This window comes from Trachinotus anak, unplaced genomic scaffold, assembly GCF_046630095.1.
Source record: "Trachinotus anak isolate AG129_WGS33_773 ecotype Australia unplaced genomic scaffold, CSIRO_AGI_Tana_v1 ptg000019l, whole genome shotgun sequence".
Taxonomy (NCBI): domain Eukaryota; kingdom Metazoa; phylum Chordata; class Actinopteri; order Carangiformes; family Carangidae; genus Trachinotus; species Trachinotus anak.
The window spans coordinates 10,811,400-10,828,460 of record NW_027273870.1 but is presented as its reverse complement, the minus strand read 5'-3'; the positions used below and the strand labels follow the sequence as shown (position 1 = coordinate 10,828,460).

At 40.7% G+C, this 17,061-nt stretch overlaps 2 protein-coding genes across 6 annotated transcripts in view; one reads left to right on the top strand and one right to left on the bottom strand.

Moving 5' to 3' along the window:
* Positions 1–1,395: 1,395 nt before the first annotated feature.
* Positions 1,396–7,272, bottom strand: stn1 (STN1 subunit of CST complex). 5 transcript variants are annotated; one of them, XM_071504715.1, is made up of 10 exons: positions 7,135–7,272; positions 6,329–6,455; positions 5,808–5,903; positions 5,394–5,471; positions 4,365–4,538; positions 3,827–3,938; positions 2,979–3,123; positions 2,470–2,592; positions 2,291–2,363; positions 1,521–1,901 (listed from the first exon to the last, which is right to left on the bottom strand). In XM_071504715.1, exons 2-10 carry the CDS (start codon positions 6,417–6,419, stop codon positions 1,744–1,746), a joined length of 1,050 nt encoding a protein of 349 aa, XP_071360816.1. In that variant the 5' UTR covers positions 6,420–6,455; positions 7,135–7,272; the 3' UTR covers positions 1,521–1,743. The 5 variants fall into 5 exon arrangements, with proteins under 5 accessions (XP_071360815.1, XP_071360816.1, XP_071360818.1 ...); XM_071504717.1 differs by having other exon boundaries at positions 6,336–6,455; XM_071504718.1 differs by lacking the exon at positions 7,135–7,272 and adding an exon at positions 6,858–6,887 and having other exon boundaries at positions 6,336–6,455.
* Positions 7,273–7,280: 8 nt separating this feature from the next.
* Positions 7,281–17,061, top strand: part of LOC139636551 (STE20-like serine/threonine-protein kinase) — a 23,951-nt gene continuing 14,170 nt past the window's right edge. The window contains exons 1-7 of the mRNA XM_071504713.1: positions 7,281–7,795; positions 9,360–9,524; positions 12,352–12,400; positions 12,621–12,770; positions 15,193–15,265; positions 15,426–15,620; positions 15,831–15,912. Of these exons, the coding sequence (XP_071360814.1) occupies positions 7,646–7,795; positions 9,360–9,524; positions 12,352–12,400; positions 12,621–12,770; positions 15,193–15,265; positions 15,426–15,620; positions 15,831–15,912 (864 nt within the window). The 5' untranslated portion in view covers positions 7,281–7,645. The remainder of the gene's footprint in view (positions 7,796–9,359; positions 9,525–12,351; positions 12,401–12,620; positions 12,771–15,192; positions 15,266–15,425; positions 15,621–15,830; positions 15,913–17,061) is intronic.

The window sequence follows — 17,061 nt, the reverse complement described above, 5'->3', positions numbered from 1 at the left end:
CCCGACAAGTGAAGCCGCGGTCGGCGGGTTCACACTCCCCGGGCTCTGAGTCGTGAGCCGCTTTCTGGCCGGAGACACGAGCAGCTGGAACTATGGATACAGATGTTTCACGGGCGACCAATCAGCAGCGGCCTGCTCTACATGAAGGAGCCAATTAACGACCAAACACTGCCCCCATGTGCACACTGCTACATAAGCAAGATGCTGGAGGAAGCCCAGTCAGAAGATAAGACTTTTTCCTTTTGTCCTTCTTGAAATGAAACAGCTGAGGTAGAAAGTAGATCCTTAAAAGATGTTTTCAGAGCATCACCATGACCAGCTCAGGTCAAGGCAGTTTTTATTTATATAGGTCAATATTACAAATTTGCCTCAAGGGGGTTTAACAATCTGTAGCATTGCACCTTCTGTCCTTCCACACTTGAATATGACTGGGAAAACTCCTTTAAAGTCAACTCGGGATCATCTTTTAATTCACCAATGAAAACCTGTGTTTTAGTTGAATAGTTTCACTGTAACCATGAACCCAAGACTCGATTCCAGTTCCAGTTCCAGGGCCTCGGGACACCAGGGGCCCTAAAAACTCTCCAGGCTTACTTTGTGTCAACTGCTATGTGGAAATGCAATTGAATGTGTGTGTTATTATGCAAGGCTGGATTACCAGCTGGACAATGTGGGCAACTGCCCCAAGGCAATCAGGTTCACTATGTCACCTTTGAGACAATTTCATGAATTAAGGTCAAATGTATTGGAAAGGGCTTCCAGGTAAATCATGCTTTTTACTTTAACGTTAAATCGACTGACATTACAAATAAAGTTTAGGCTGCTCATTATGTGAAGTGCTACTCCCTGATGACATCATCAAGGTTATCTCAACTTGGGCCTGGGGACAACCAAGACATACAAATTCAAAGGCTGAAATATTCACCAGATTGAGGTCAACTTGCCTTATGGTAAATGTAAAATCCAGTATTTTTGGAGTTTGACTAAGGAAGTCAGGCTCTGCTGCATCAGTTTTGAGCATTATTTTTGAAATGTGTCTTTTGAAAGCCCCCTGCTATATTGCAGGAGTGTGCTTTAATATTGAGATTCAGTCTTGTAGAGGCACAGTAGCCTATACTGTGTATGACTGTAATGAACTGTATGTATGTATACACACACAGTATATGACAAAGTTGCTATATTACTGTATACCTGGAGTTGCATGATGTGTCATATATGGTATAAATTAGGTCTTGTATTTGTGTGCTTTATGAAGCAAACTGGCTATTATGCACTTATTTTAACATTAGTACTACATGCAGAAATGACACATTGGTACATATATTGTATAGTGTATTGCTATTGCCGTTGGGCTCCTTAGCAGTTTAATACAGCCATAAATTACCTGCATCTTTTTGGCATGGTTATTTATTTAAATATATAAATACAAACGATGGTCCAGCAAAGCAATGGCTGATGACAAAATATAATGTTGCCAATTTAATAAGTGTTTAGAAAAATGTTACCAAACTATCATAAACATCTGTCAAATGATTTATACTTAACTTAGTATTTAATCTTAGCACACTTACATAAAAAGAAGAAATGATATAAAATACACCCAGTGTGGAGCCAGGGTAAGGCTCACAATAAACACAAGAATACAAATCACATGATTTACTCAATCAAATTGGTTGCTTACATTTCGAATCAATAAGCCACACTACTAATAGCAAGGGGGTTCCCAACCCCACAGTGCTTGAGTTAAAACACTGTGTAATGGTTGTCACTGGTGCTGACAATGTCACTGTTGCACTCCAGAGATTTGAGGACCAGCTCCAGTGCTGCTCTGCTCACATTAAGGCTGTACCGCTGCCTGACTGCAGATAAGATGTGCAGGACGTGGCAACCCTTCTCTGCATCTACAAGCACAAGAGGAAACAACTGTTAACCCACAGGTACAGTACGTGGCCATGCAAATGAAGGTTATATGGAGACTTATTTATGGTGTTTAATTTTTCAATATTTTCTAATGTTATTGAGCATTTTATTGGATTTATTTTTACACACAGTATAGCATACATTCAGTTTTGGAAGCAGCTTCACAAACAGGTATTAGCCCTTTTGTGAAAATTACACCCCTGATGGTAAAGATGAAACATACAGTTGTTCTAATTTCTATTGTTTCAACTGAATGGTAATTACTGCTACACTCAACAGACTGCCACTGAGAAGACTGTCACTCAGTCAAACCTAAAACTATAGTTGGTCAACATTAGTCAAAAGGTTAGCAAACACCCAGGGTACTTACACTTCTCTCTCTTTGAGTCTTCCCTGATGATGTCTTTTACAGCTATGAGCAGATCTTTATCCTGTGTAGTCACCTAGTGAGGGGCAATACAGTCAGACAGATGCAAGTCCACGGTAAATCCTCACAATAATAATCTAATGAAGTGGGAAGAATTCATTCTAGATACATCTGTTTCTTACATTGTAGACTTCATCCTGAGATTTGACCTTGCGGTATATGATACCCTCATTCTGTAACATGTCCAGGGTTTCCTTCAGGAGCTGGTGTAGCTGCTGGCAGCCAGATACACCTGCCACAGGCTCCTACACAGCAACAGACGAGAAAAACACAAAAGCACTGAATAACAACTGTAGAGAAAGCCACCATTAAATCTAGAAGACTTACTGTGTAAATCTAATGCTTAATGTTGTAGTTTTAAATACAGAAAAACACTTCTGCTATCAGACTCCAGACCATAAAATGCAAGTTGCCATGCCAACAGCTTCAAAAGTATAATTCTTCCTCAGTGTGGCCAATAACTGCAACAGAATAAACTTAGTTTTGTTGCAAGAAATCAAGCCATGGTTTTATTTCATACAAAATTCTCACCTCAGACAGACACTTCAAAGTCGGACATTTGATTTTCACATCATCCCTCTACCACACATCTTCAAACAGAAATGGTTTCCATATTATTATTCTGGCATACCTGGTCAGCAGATGTTTGAGGCTGGCAGATGAGAGGCTGCAGCAGGTCCTGAACATCATAGGGTCTGAACCTGCTCACTGACTTCTGCTTAAAGAAATCCTTGATGATATTTATTGCCTTGCTGAGGGAACTGATGGTTGTGTCACTGAAAAACAAACCAAAAATTAAGCCTTAGAAAAATGTACACTATCGTTTGAAATGAGCATGTGTGATGTGACAGGAGTCACCTGTATTGACAAAGAATTATCACCCAACTCCGCAGCTCTCCTCAGGACATTTAAGACCTTTCTATCTCAGTCTTTACTGCTCTCATCAACCTTGTTTCCAGCTGCAGCAGGCAGCGGTTTTCAACACAGAAGTTTTAAAACTTGCTTTACACTCCCTGCTCAGCACCAAATGGCAGACAGACAAAAGCTAGTGACTAGCTGTTGAACACTGTGAAGCATTTAATTGCAAAAGCTGAGCTGAGTATTTCCATCAGGAGCCTGTGGAGACCAAAACAGAGCTAGAAGGAAAGTGAATATTGTTACTACATTCATCGGGTTACATTTCTCCATATCAACATTATGAGGCCATGATACTGTATGATATGTGTGATGTTCAGCTATAAATAAAATATCATTTCGTTGCATATTGCACATGGCAATTCAAACATTTTTAATGATACATTATGTACATACAAAGATGGAACAAATCAGTGTTTCTTCCAGAACTAAGTAGTTAGAGATAAGTACCAATCAGCAGTTAACTGCAGAGAATCCATTAGTCATTAGTTTTAGTGTCACAACTTATAAATGCTGTTTCGGGGGTAAGAGCTGTAATCTGCATTAAAGGATGGATGTTTGTACCCCTCTGCATTAGGTTGCAGCTCAAGCGGTTTGTCATAGCACCGTCTGTAGAGCTGAGGAACCTCCATCATCCACGCTATCTGGACCGCCATCACTGGATCGTTCACCTTATCTGGGAACACACACGGACACAGATACACACATGATATATGAGCAGAGGATAGAGATGACATGCACTCGTAAATAAAAAATGTGCTATGTGGGGTTGTGTGTGTGTGTGTGTGTGTGTGTGTGTGTGTATGAGAAGGAGACATGTAGACCATCTTAAAAATGAGACTGCAGTGCCATAATAAAGAATCTCCTTGCTAGGTACTTTAGGTGTGTGTGGAAGAGGACTGTGTCAACTAATGTATGTTCCTGTTTGAGCTTTTGTAGTCTTTAGTTAATAACCGTTCGACATTTTTAGGTGAATCTAATATTTTTTTTAAATACAGCTGGTTGGTAATTCTGTAAACATGGATGGTAGAATTTCAATATCGAACTTCCACTGTGGTTTGCAAATAAAACAAGGAGACTGACAGCAGTCTTCTCCACTCACAGTAGGTGGAGGCCATGATTTCTCTCTGTTGCCTTGACGTCTTGACAGTTCCTCTAACTCGGAGCAGCTCTCCAATCTCCAAGTGGCAGCGGTTCTTCTGCCTCTCTCTCAGCTTCTTCAGCTCAGCGACTGGGTTGAAGCCTCCCTTAGCTGCATCACTGTGCTTTCCCCCAGCTAGAGATGACAACTTAATATAGGATATACCTTATATTTTTCTCAGAAATTTGTTGAGACCAAAACAAAACTATAAGGAGCGTGCATTTTTATTTGTCAGGTGCCCAGAAACACAATCAAATGAATGCTACTGATCTGTGAATGTGGGATATTTAAATAAGCAATTGTTTGCTTATTTAAACAATACCTTCAAGTTGCCAAAAGAAAATCAACTAATGCAGCTTTAGCTAAATACAGGAATGTGTAGTGATACCGTTTACGCCTTATTGTGCTTGCAGGCATACATAAAAAAAATATGTCCACAGAGCCAACAATTCATTTCAAATAAGACCAAACCTATGATATAAGAGTAAAAGGGATTTTTAAAGATCCCGCTGACAACAGTTGAAGGCCATAACATGCCAAGAAACATAGCACTGCACCAGCAAAATACAGGCAAGAAGAAGACTGCTGGCTAGCTAGCCAAAAGACAGTGTTCTGGAGAGAAACACAAAATGAAACAAAATTGTGGTTGTTTACAAACTCCATATGTCCTTAACAACAAAAACTTAACAGTAGTAAAATTTCATTCATTGGCACTAACATGATGTGTGTGTTTACACTGCTAATTCAAACTATACAATATGTAATACTATGGCCCATGAACACCTGCTACATAATGCTCTGACAAACTAATGACAAGCATCTAGACAGCTCTCATATTATCTGGTATCAGTGCATAAACCATTTTTCGTTTGGAAGTCAACGTGCAGTGATTTGTCAAACTCAGTGTACTCCTGGTTCTTCTGGTGTACAAAACAAACATCTTAACATACAACCATGCAAACACTGAGATTAAAGCACATGCAAACTCACATTTACCAGGATCATCCTCCTCTTTCAACAGGTCATTTTTCCAGCACAGGCAGTTTATAACACCCGTACCATCATCCACTGTGAAAGAAGGAAGGAAAGATACTCAGAATCAGACTGTTTTGCTTGTACAAAATTTAGGATTACAGCCCTTTTACACAACAGGAGATTGTGTGTGTCATTATGTGAAATGTAAACAAAAACTGGGGCATTGACACAAATGGAGAGTGCACTTTATCTGTCACATATCGCTGTACAGCTCACACTGCCATAGTAGGTAAGTACATAAACTACTTACCATATTATTTACATCAACACCTAACTTATACATACACAAATATATACTGTACTTGTAAGTGGCTGCTGAAATATCGGCAAAATCTCATTCTGTTCCACACATGAACTCAGTAAGATTACCTCCATAACAGAAGAAATCTTCTCTTTCTCTCTTGTAAACTACTGTCCCAAGTACATCGACCTTATAGACCGGATGTGAGTTATAGAAGTAAATACCTGTGAGACATACACAGAACAAAAACAGCAATCACGAAAACATCATTTAATATCATAGCCAACATTGGCCATCAGTCACAGTCAAAAATGGGTTCAATTATTAAATATGTAACGTATGAAGACCTTCAAAGGCCAACTTACAGTCACAGCGATATTGATTTAAAATGGCAACTCAAATAAAAGAACAAAGGATATATAAGCTATAGACATGCCAGATAAAAACAAACGATAGAAATGTCTGATAAAGTCCGCAATGAGCTTACAAAGTAATTAGCGAACCGCCTAACTGTTAGCAGCCATACTATTATTAATGCTAAGTTAACATTGCAGACCAGCGATGTAACTTATGAACTTTCAGTAGCGAAGACTAGGCAAACAGCAAGTGAATGAAACAACTTGAGCTTCTACAACGTTACAGTTACTACCTGGCACCTGTATGGACTCTGTCATCTGCAGGATGTCTCTGACATACAGCCTGGCGAAGGCAGAAAAGGTTGGATCCAGACCCCATAACATCGAGGGGGGCTCCTCCGCTGGATCAGTCGTAGTCGCCTGCATGTCAGCATTAAAGCAAAAGCAGTTTATTTACCACCTGTGCTGTTTCCCCCCCGTTTGGCTAGCAGTCTCCGACAAGAAAGTAAGCTAGCTGCAGTGCAGTGTCTTCAGAAGTGAATAAGTTTGTGACGTGACTCGTTGTTAACTTAAGTTATTTGTCATTTACGCGAACTCCGTAATACATATGTAAATATGTAAGAAGTAGTAAAGTTCCGGAATTGCATAAAGATATTTAAATGTTTCAGGAACTCGTATTGGCATTTTACACTGCGTGCAGCGCAGCGTGTTCGTGTTTCGCTATGGTTTATGGGACATGTAGTTTGGAGGACACAAAGAAACCAGACCGTTGTGCTTGTTGAGGCGATGCTGGCCGATGGACACAATGATACTACAACTCACAAGTAGTGCACTGCAGACAGGCTGTTTTTCTCTATGAAAATATTCTGCGATATCGCCGTAAATACTTGAAATACCCCCCACATTAGTTGTGTTTTGTCCCCCGTACAGACGAGGGCAGCAGAAGCCCACAATGACCCCACCAACGGACAAACACGAGGAGCAAGCGTGAACGCGCACAGACACTAAATCCGCTAGATTAGTAAACCCGTCCCAAACCACCGGAAAGATGACTGTTTTTTACCGTTTCAGTGAATGTTAATATACGGACCAACTGTACCTGTTTTCACCCTCAAGGAAACTAATGAACCGTTCTGTGGAATACAACTATTTGGAAGAGCGCCGTTCTCATCTTGTTTTTTTCTTTTGGTTGTGGAAAGAGCTCACAGGGCTGTCGGGCCAGTGGGTCGTCAGGAGTTAGAACAACGACGAGCTTCGCGTTCTACTTAGCATTAAAATAAAGTCTTATTTAGGCAGATTTCAGAAGCTAAAACAAGACTGGGCTAATCGTTCGTTATTATTTTAGTGCTTAACAATGACCCATGATATGCGAAAGAACTATTCTCTGGACTGGCCAAAGCAGTCAAAAGCTAAGCTAGGTTTTGATCCTAACTATTATGAAAGCTACATTCCGTGTTGACCAGACGGATATTTATAACTAGTCAATGGGATACATATGTTAGTTCTAACACTTGTGCAAAAGTAAACTATTCAAGGAAACCGACACTACTTCGGCGTTCTTAAAGTGAATTCCTTTGTGAGCTCGATAACTGAATGACCCAGGATTCAGTATGTCATTTTTCAATTTTCGTAAAATATTTAAATTGGGAGCTGAGAAGAAGAAGAAACAGTACGAGCATGTGCGCAGAGATGAAAATCCAGAGGAAATATGGGACATAATTGGTGAACTGGGAGATGGAGCCTTTGGAAAAGTGTACAAGGTAGGTAATGGTTCCTTCAGAGCTGCTCTTTGTAGTGTAGATTTCCCTCTGTTATATTTTGGCAGATTTGTTTTTTCATACAATGGGCTAAAACTTGAGTCTTTTATAGCTTGCTCTCTCCTAACAATTCTCTCTGATGCCTGTCAACGTGCCAGTAGTGTGACCTCAGTCTTGTGTTCTTTTGACCCACCCACATCCTCAAACCGATACACCAGCCCTGTGACTGAGTCAAATGTGTCAAATATCACTGCTGTCCCCCTACTCAACAGTTATCCAACATGTTTGTCTAACTCTTATCCTATGAAGCTTGTTTTTGTATATGACAGACAACTTAATGTCATCAGATCCACACATTGCTGGAGACTTCTTCACAAAGATGTCTCTTTGGCAAGCAAAGCTGGGAATTAACAGTTATTATTTCTTGCTTTACTTTTTAGATCCTCATACTTTGAACACAGGATTCTTTATTAAAAGAAACAGCTAGATATTTACCCATTTACATTTTCAGAGAGCTGTCCCAGTGTCAAAACAACCCCCTTGTCATCACTTTAATAGTGCCATTGTTTGGTCTGACCCTAATGCATAGCTGGAGCCAGGAGCTTCATTTGCATGAGTGACAGTAAATTTTATCACGCACGAGGGCTCTACCAAGTCCAACACCAGGAAGTCTGTGGCTGATAAAACCAATTTACATGTTCTTATTTTTTCTTTGTTGCCAGAGGCTACTTTTGGATGCTTTGAAATAGCCATGTTACTTTATGTCATACTTAAATTAAGCCTAATCCACTCGAACAGTGACTTAGTCACAGATTGCAGGTGACCCAGCATTCCACTGCAACACTCACGTGAACTAGACCTACAGTTTAAGAGAGGAAAGAGTACAAAAACAGATCCATCATCATCGTCATCATCATTATGTGGAAGCATTTTATGTGTGTGGACTGGCAGTTGCACTGGAAGTATGTCTGCAAATCGTAAATTGTAGCGTTATTTTTATATGTCTGGACATAGGGCTATTCCAGCTGTATGCACCACTCCTCTGGTTCATCACTGGGAGAGTCCCTACGCTCTATTGATTCACAGAGAAACATCATCTGTCAGCTTTAGTACCAAGGAGTAGATTTTTTTTTTTTTTTTTTTTTTTTTTTTTTTTTTTTAAATGCCGTGTATGGCTGACCACAGAACACTGGCAGGTCACCAGGAAGTGGCTGCATCCCATATCGCAGCAGCGACTTCATTGAGCACATCCTGCTTGAAGCAAAGCCCAAACAAACAGGACAAAATTTCCACTCTAACGAGACATGTCTCATGTTCTGCTGACTTACTGGGACCTGCACCAATGCTGAGTGTTATTTGTTGTTTTTAGATGGCCGTGTGAGGTGCTGGTTGCAGGTCTAAGGTCAAGTCCAACATAAACCAAGTTCAGTGTCTATGAGTCTTGAAGATTGTGTGAAAGAACGCAGATTTTCTGAACTAGGTCACAATATGATACTAGCGAAATGTTACTGGGTGGTTTAAATGAGCCTTGGCCATACAGCAATCTAATAACACTCTCATCTTACAGGCCCAGAACAAACAGACGGGCATCCTAGCTGCAGCCAAAGTTATTGACACAAAGACCGAGGAGGAGTTGGAGGACTACATGGTGGAGATTGACATCCTGGCCTCCTGTGACCATCAACACATTGTCAAACTGCTTGATGCTTTCTATTATGACAGCAAACTCTGGGTGAGTAGTGGAAACAGCTCTCTGGAGTCACAGTGTCAGTAGCGTTACCTCTGTATTCTGAGCAGAGGAAAATATGAATGTAACACAACAGTTTGATTCAGCAATGCTTCTTTCTAAAACACACATTAGATCTATGTATCTACTAAATGTTATTTTTAGCAGTGCAGCTTGTGCAGCCTAAAACTTGGACAAAACCAAGAGCAAATGTGGTAGTAAAAGTACATTTCCCCTGTAGTAATATGGTCTGTAAATTACATAATAATTACTTCCTGTTACTCCGATAATGACAATATGGTCTCAACATGGCCCCACCCCCAAATTTATCTATGCCTTTAACTTGCATCACTGTACTTTTAGTGCAAGTCTTTTGCAGTATATGCAAATTACTTTCCTACGATTCTTATCAGTATTTAAGACCAAAGTTCACATGAGGAGCAGAAACAAGCAGCTTTTAGAGCTGTTAATCATCATACCAGTTTATAATTCATGTGCCTTTGATATGAGCTCATTTTTAAATGCCTCTGTTTCTCACCATAGTCAATATTTGTTCCAAACAAAGCTGTGTATATTTGGTAATCTTTTATCTTTGAAAACTATCAGAACTGTGTTTATTCATTGCAACATAAAGTCTGAATTTTAGGTGTATTTCACATCGTTGGGGCATCAGTGATGGGCACATATAAATATTGATTCGTTGTGTATATACTCTACCTGAATGCCTTTTAACTTGGCCCTCGAACAAACCTGTGTCAATAGATGTGGACACTATACCACATCGACTATACTATGTGGATGATTATACCCAAGGCCTAAACACAAGGGAAGTCTTCATTAATAAATAAATAGTGTGTGTGGGGAACTCATGGTGACTGAGGTAGATTACAGGTTGGACTAACCAGTAATTCAGGGGTTTTCTCTTTCCTGTCATACACACCATAGAATATTTAATCATGGTCATCTAAGTAAATAACACATTGAGAACGGCAAAGGACATCTTTCTACTTGTTGCTAAAGCCTGAAATTTCTTTTTAAAATGCATACTCCCAAAATCAGATGGAATATATAGACAAAGAACAGACTTAGAAATGGGGTATGGGTATCCAGGGGCAGTAACATGAGGCCTCATCATGCCTTGACTCATTTTAGTCAATACCTAAGCATCTAAAACGTCAGTCAGGATATTATAAACACTCATGATTACCTGAGTATTTAATTTCAGTGTATTTCATAGTGCACTCGGCCCTTTTCCTCCCCATTGTCCTCTGAACAATGGTCATAGCCTGATTGAGGTTGTGTGTTGATTCTTATCTTGGCCTGTGTGGCACCTGTTTGTGCAAAGATGAGAGAGTATCCAGGACATTTCCTCCTGGAGATGAAAGGCTTCATTCCACATCATCCCTGGAGAGTCTGGGAAGTGACTTACTTTATAACTGCATATTAAATTGGTATCACCCACTGACCTTTGTTTCCCTGCTACAATTTCAGTTGCTCAGCAACACTTCCAAGGGTCTGTTTTCATGCTTAGGTTACTGTGATGTAGCTGGCATTTTCATTCTTTCAGGCCTTGAACTAATAAGTGAGATCATACAGTGTCTCACATCCTCCCTGTCGGTGCCACATGAATGAATTAGAAAATATGCGGCTGCATACTTCTCCATGTATTTGTGTGTGTCAAATAAACAAGTGGGAGAGGAAGCCACAGCCCTGGCCCATGGTTCCTCTCTGCCAGCTGCCACTCTGAGAAATCACTGTGGGGGCCATTGTACAACAGCAGAGCCACTAAAACAACAGCACGCCTACAGAGTAACACGAGAATGGTGCACTTTTCGAATAGCCAAGACTGTTGTGAGACTTGAGCCATTGTGTGTCTTGTAAGGGCTTTGTTATTGGAAGTGGAACAGTCCTGAAAAGCGCAACTGAAACGTAGAATGCCATTGAACCTCAGTGAAAGTTAGAGTTAGTTTTTTTTTTTAGAAATAGGCTGTTTAGAAGAACAGGTTGACCCAGTAACAAAAGCAGGGGTCTTAACCACCATATCAACCACAATTAGTTTCTCAATGGTAACAAAATTGCAGAAGTGCAGCTGCTTCCTCTTCCTCAGGTTTGACAAATCTTCCCCAAATCTCAGTATAAAGCAGTAAGTTAGCATCATACTAAAAGGCTAGCCTCGTATTTAAGCTCAGTGAAGACACTCTGCTCCAGATGCTTTGCCATACCTTCTGCTATAATCATATTCCCTAGATACTGTAATCCTATTTACAGAATAAGACCTAAGGTCTGGCAGTGTAGTCAGCAAGCTAGCTAGCAGCTGTGTGAAACCCTTTCCACAAAATGGCCCCAACTGGGCCAATCCTCTTACATCAACAGCCACACCGAAAGCTCCTAAATGCCTTTAAGGATTCAGCTGAGTGTTTCATTCACACAGGCTGGGTGAAGGTTCATTCTCAAGTTACCTTAGTCAAGTGAGTAGTTGGGCACATGATGAAGATGATGATGATGAGGCCCTTTTAGGTTTGTATGTATACAGCAAATGTTCCAGCCAACTAGATAAAGGTTCCTCTCTGAACTGAACCTTCCAGACCCTCACAATAGATTTTAGAGCTCACTAGGTTCAGCTGGTGTATTAGTGCCTCATGAATGGCCTGCACTCACCTCCATTTGAAATGCATTTTGTAGCATTGTTCACTGCTAATCTCTGATTATTAAACAATTAATAAAGACTATTTTTTATGTTTAAGTTATGTACATTTTTTTACATAAACAAATACCTCTTTTCAAATTTTGGAAAAAAAATATGACTCTGTCTGTTTTTCCCTCTCGCTGGCAGATCCTCATCGAGTTCTGTGCAGGAGGGGCTGTGGATGCTGTCATGCTCGGTGAGTCAGCATTTCCCCTTTGCATACAGGTTATAAACAAAAGGGAAACTGTTCAGAAAGCAGCACTAAACACCAAAGTAAAATTTAAAAAAAGGTCAATTTAGCATATGATGAATAACTGTATCTTAGCCCTTATTATCACCTTTGATCAGGTAGCATTAGTGTATTTCTGGGTGAGGAATGCTAAGCATGTGTTTGTATGACCCTGGTCCCCCTGCAGAACTGGAGAGACCCCTGACAGAGCCTCAGATCAGGGTGGTGTGTAAGCAGACTCTGCAGGCCCTCGTCTACCTCCATGACAATAAAATTATCCACAGAGACCTGAAGGCCGGCAACATCCTCTTCACACTGGATGGTGATGTCAAGCTGGGTAAGGTCAAAGTTAGATCCAGCTGTTAACACCAAGATGTACATTTTTCCAGGCAGGGCAGGGGCAGACCTTGTCTCAATCCTTTTATAATACCTCTAATCTGTATGATTCAGATCTTCAATCCATACATGCCTAAATGACAAAACAGTGATCTGTGTAATGCACACAGAAATGTAGAGACCAGGGTGAACTGGCTCGCCTCACAAGAACATTTTTCCAGCTTCAGTAGAGTATTTTTTTTTTTTTCTCTTTTCAAAGGAAAAAATCATAAATTAGTTCACAGTCTAGCAATGTAGACTATGTGCCTCTCGCCATAGTCTCCATGTATTTTCCTCGTGATTGAACTGCTGGAAACACACACTAGCCTTTTTCACACACAGTCTAAATACATTGTTACACGTGCTAATCTGATCTGGTGAAAACTGTTGAGTATAGTATCATTTTGACCAGAAAAACAACTTTGCTGCTTTGAAGTTTGTCACACTCATTTTTTACCCTTTCTAATGCAAGAACCTTACAAGTTCACATGATCCTTCTTGTGAAATTTTACTATATGCATGTAAAACAGTCATAAGGAAGACTGTTGTGTCTTTGTGTAAACTTGTGCTGCTCTTGTTCCTATTAAAGAAATTTTTGACACAGACAATTGATATATTTAGTGGATATTTACACTGTGTTACACTATGGTTCTTATTTTTGTACTTTTGGTCATTATTCTTATCAGTATTGATAAATAGTAATATGTCAAATAAAAAACAAATTAATCATCAGAAATTAAAAAGGAGAGTGAGATTCATCCCAAGTTTTGTGCTCTGTTCAGACCGCCATAATGACATCAGAGTAACTGTACGGGTCAGCTGTGTCAGCTGACCCTCCTTCACAGCCCTCCTCTCAGTTAGGGTTGAACATGGGTCGGACACTGCCTGGCTTTGGTAAATGGTGCTGCCCCTGGAATGGACATTTATTAAATGATAGACAAATGACATTTAGAGAGTGAGAGACAACTAGACAGCACGTGTGTGGGAAGGAGTTTGCAGCTGGACACAAAAACTTTACTTTTATCTGTTATTTAATGTCATTTAGTGTAACTCTCAGGTTTATCAATGAAATGTTTGAAGCTGTACTGCAGACTGGAGTCTCTACTAACAATGAGAATCAGGTGCTGTCTCATTAATGGGTCCAGTGTTTTAGAGTCATCCCTCTAAAACACTGGATCCAACATCACCCTAATGCAATCTTTCATCAGACACCTCCATAGCCTGTAAATAAAGATGGACGTAGCCTCTGTGACGTCACCCACAGGTTTCTGAACTGTGGTTTTGAGGCTCACAGTGGGCTGCTCTGCTGTCAGCATCTTGACACTGCCTGACTCCACCTAGTTCCCGGCTAACCCAAAAATGGGCAAAGAGGTGAGTCTTGTGTGGAGCCAAGACTCAGGTGCAAGCATACACTCACCCACCTGTCAAAGTGGCCACAACCGCAATTATGCAGAACTAATAAAATTTAAGCAGGTCAGTTATATAAAAAAAATTATTCCCCCATACAGTTATCACGAGGGGGAAAGTAGCTTTTGAGACCAAAACAGTTTTTGTACCAGGCTGTAAACATGTTTATTTCTGCTGTAAAGTTGGACATGGGAGTCTATGGGGATTGACTCACTTTTGGAGCCAGCCTGAAGTGGGCATTTTGTTTGTAGCACTACGAAGTCGGCTTCATTTGTCAGCCCCGCAGGTTGCCACTCAGACAATTCCCTGCCCCCCTGCTCTCAAAGTCAAATTCTCTCACACTTCAGAAGGCTTCTTCTACAGAAGATGTCACATAACTTTTCTCACAGAATAGTGAAAAGTTCTCTCTTTGACAAGTAAACTGAAGCTTATTAGTGAAATAAATGTAGTGCATCTTTACAAGAACTGTAAAATAAATGCATATTCTGTAAATGCATGGTCCTTGAAAACATGATGATGTTAATTAGTTACCTTTGTGCAAAACAGCAATTGTTAGGGCCTGCCGCTCAGTGTGTGCACTCACACATTTATCCAGCAGATGCAGTAGCATAGCTTACTGAGAGTAAGGGTATGAGTCATTGCTGGTGGATGGAACAGGCTCATTGATATAACACACAACAAGCATTTTGTCCAGTTGCATAGCACACACAGAGTTGCCTGTGCAACTGGCTGCTGGGAAATCCATGAGCCGTTACTCACACACAATGCAAACAAGGCATGATGTCATCATGAAAATGTAAGAAGGCTGTTATAACAGAATATGGTTTCCTAGGCTGTGTTATTTTGTGTTCAGAGTGGACTGCTGGGATTAGGAATTGTGCTGCCCAGGGGTACAGTTTTGGACTCGTTTGGTTTGTGTGGCTACAGTTGGAAAATGATACTAATTTCTGGTTTGCCTTATGTCACATGTCTTCCAGCTGACTTTGGTGTGTCTGCCAAAAACACCAAAACGCTGCAGAGGAGAGACTCCTTCATTGGAACGCCTTATTGGTGAGTGGAAAACAAATCAAAAATGATTTCATAGTCATTAAAAACCCTTTTTGCCCAGTTTAGAAGTGAGCCCAGTTTCTTTTTGCCTTTGTTGCACAAAATCAGTAAACATCCAAGAACTCTATGTCCCATTTCAATGACTTCCCTTCCATCACTCCAGGATGGCTCCCGAGGTGGTGATGTGCGAGACGTCCAAGGACCGTCCATATGACTACAAGGCCGATATCTGGTCCCTCGGGGTGACCTTGATTGAGCTGGCACAGATTGAGCCGCCCAATCACGAGATGAACCCCATGAGAGTCCTGCTGAAAATAGCCAAGTCCGATCCTCCTACCCTGATGCAGCCGTCTCGCTGGTGAGTCACAGCGTGAAGCTTTATCGTCCTGTCGGAGACAAGGACGAACAGGCCTTTAGGTTTTTGTTTTAAATGTCCATTCCACATAGTTTTATATAATTTTATAGATATTTGTTAGTTTTTGACAGTACAGAGAGCAATACTTTTTAAAAATGTGCTAGACCAAACAAACAACAGTCAAGTCTATTTTTTGTCCCTTCCACCCTTTAGGTCCCCAGAGTTCAGTGATTTCCTAAAACGGTGTCTGGACAAGAATGTGGACAACAGGTGGAACGCAACACAACTTCTGCAGGTGCCTGTTTCTTCAACAGTCAAACATTATTTTTATTCTCAAGTTCCAAACCCCATTTTGACTGTCCATCAGTTCCTACAGCCCTGCACCTAGCCATTTAAATCAAGTGATAATCCATGTTCCCCATCCCATCCCCATGTACCAGCTGCCATTCAGAGCATAAGCAGCAGAGTCCTAGACGACATCTGTTTACCTGCTCGGTGTCAGGTCTGTGTCAGGTACTGAACCGCGTGTCCTGGCAAGACTGACACTCATCCCTTTGTGCCTAAGCTGACGTCAGCGGAGCAGGATTTTCTTTTTCCATAGGGTTTAAGGTGCTCGGCCAAGTCAGAGCCACTTACTCACAGAGAGGCAGTAAGGACACTTCCACACACAGATAGAAAATACTGCACATCTCTGCAGCTAAAGGATTGTTCAGCGCAGAAGAAGACTCAATGGGCTTAAAAATACAAAATAGCGGTCTGCCACCAATGAAGGTTTTGATATCAAAGAAGCTGCATATTCTCAGGCCTGCGATAGAATACGTGCAGCAGATTTCTAAACCGAAGAAGGTGAGGCTGACGAGAGATATGTAGTGTTTGTAGTCTTATCTGGGTTTGCATTAAAGAAGTTTATTGAGCTGTTTATTTATTTGTTTATAGTGAAGCGCTCTCAGACAGAGAGGTGAAAATCCCCAAGAAGACGGGGAAACAGAAAGATCCAGAATGCTATGTTCAGCCTGTATTATTTAATATGTGTTTGTTGGATTCGCTTTGTTGTGTCGTATGTAGTCAAAGTAGCCACAGTGTGTTACTCTGTGAGCAATTTACATCTCAGAATTTATGGGCTTAGTTTTTGGCAAGCTGCTGAGCTTTGCTGCAGTAGGTAACATGTTTACCACAGCGTGGCATCGTCAAAATAACGCATTAATTTCAATTAATTATGTAAAAATAACGCATAAAAAATGTAATGCAGATTAATCACACTCTGACACCAGAGGGAATGTTGACAATTGTGTGCAGGATGTCATCGACCTGTGCCAGGTCGAACAAATCGCACCATCAGTTCACTTCAGAAGAAAAGATCCTTCCTGCACGCAACGGTCCCAAATTTCTGATGACGACAAATTCACGCGAGGAGTCAGCAGCTGGTCTCGTGCTGAAAACAATA

Bases quoted from the DNA above. Each gene is read 5' to 3' on its own strand.
- stn1 (XM_071504714.1), bottom strand. From the start codon at position 6,461: ATGCAGGCGACTACGACTGATCCAGCGGAGGAGCCCCCCTCGATGTTA. The intron at 5,472-5,807 runs GTAATCTTACTG...CTTCTTTCACAG, and splicing joins AGATTTCTTCTGTTATGGAG to TGGATGATGGTACGGGTGTT. The intron at 2,364-2,469 runs GTAAGAAACAGA...GCCCCTCACTAG, and splicing joins CTCAGGATGAAGTCTACAAT to GTGACTACACAGGATAAAGA.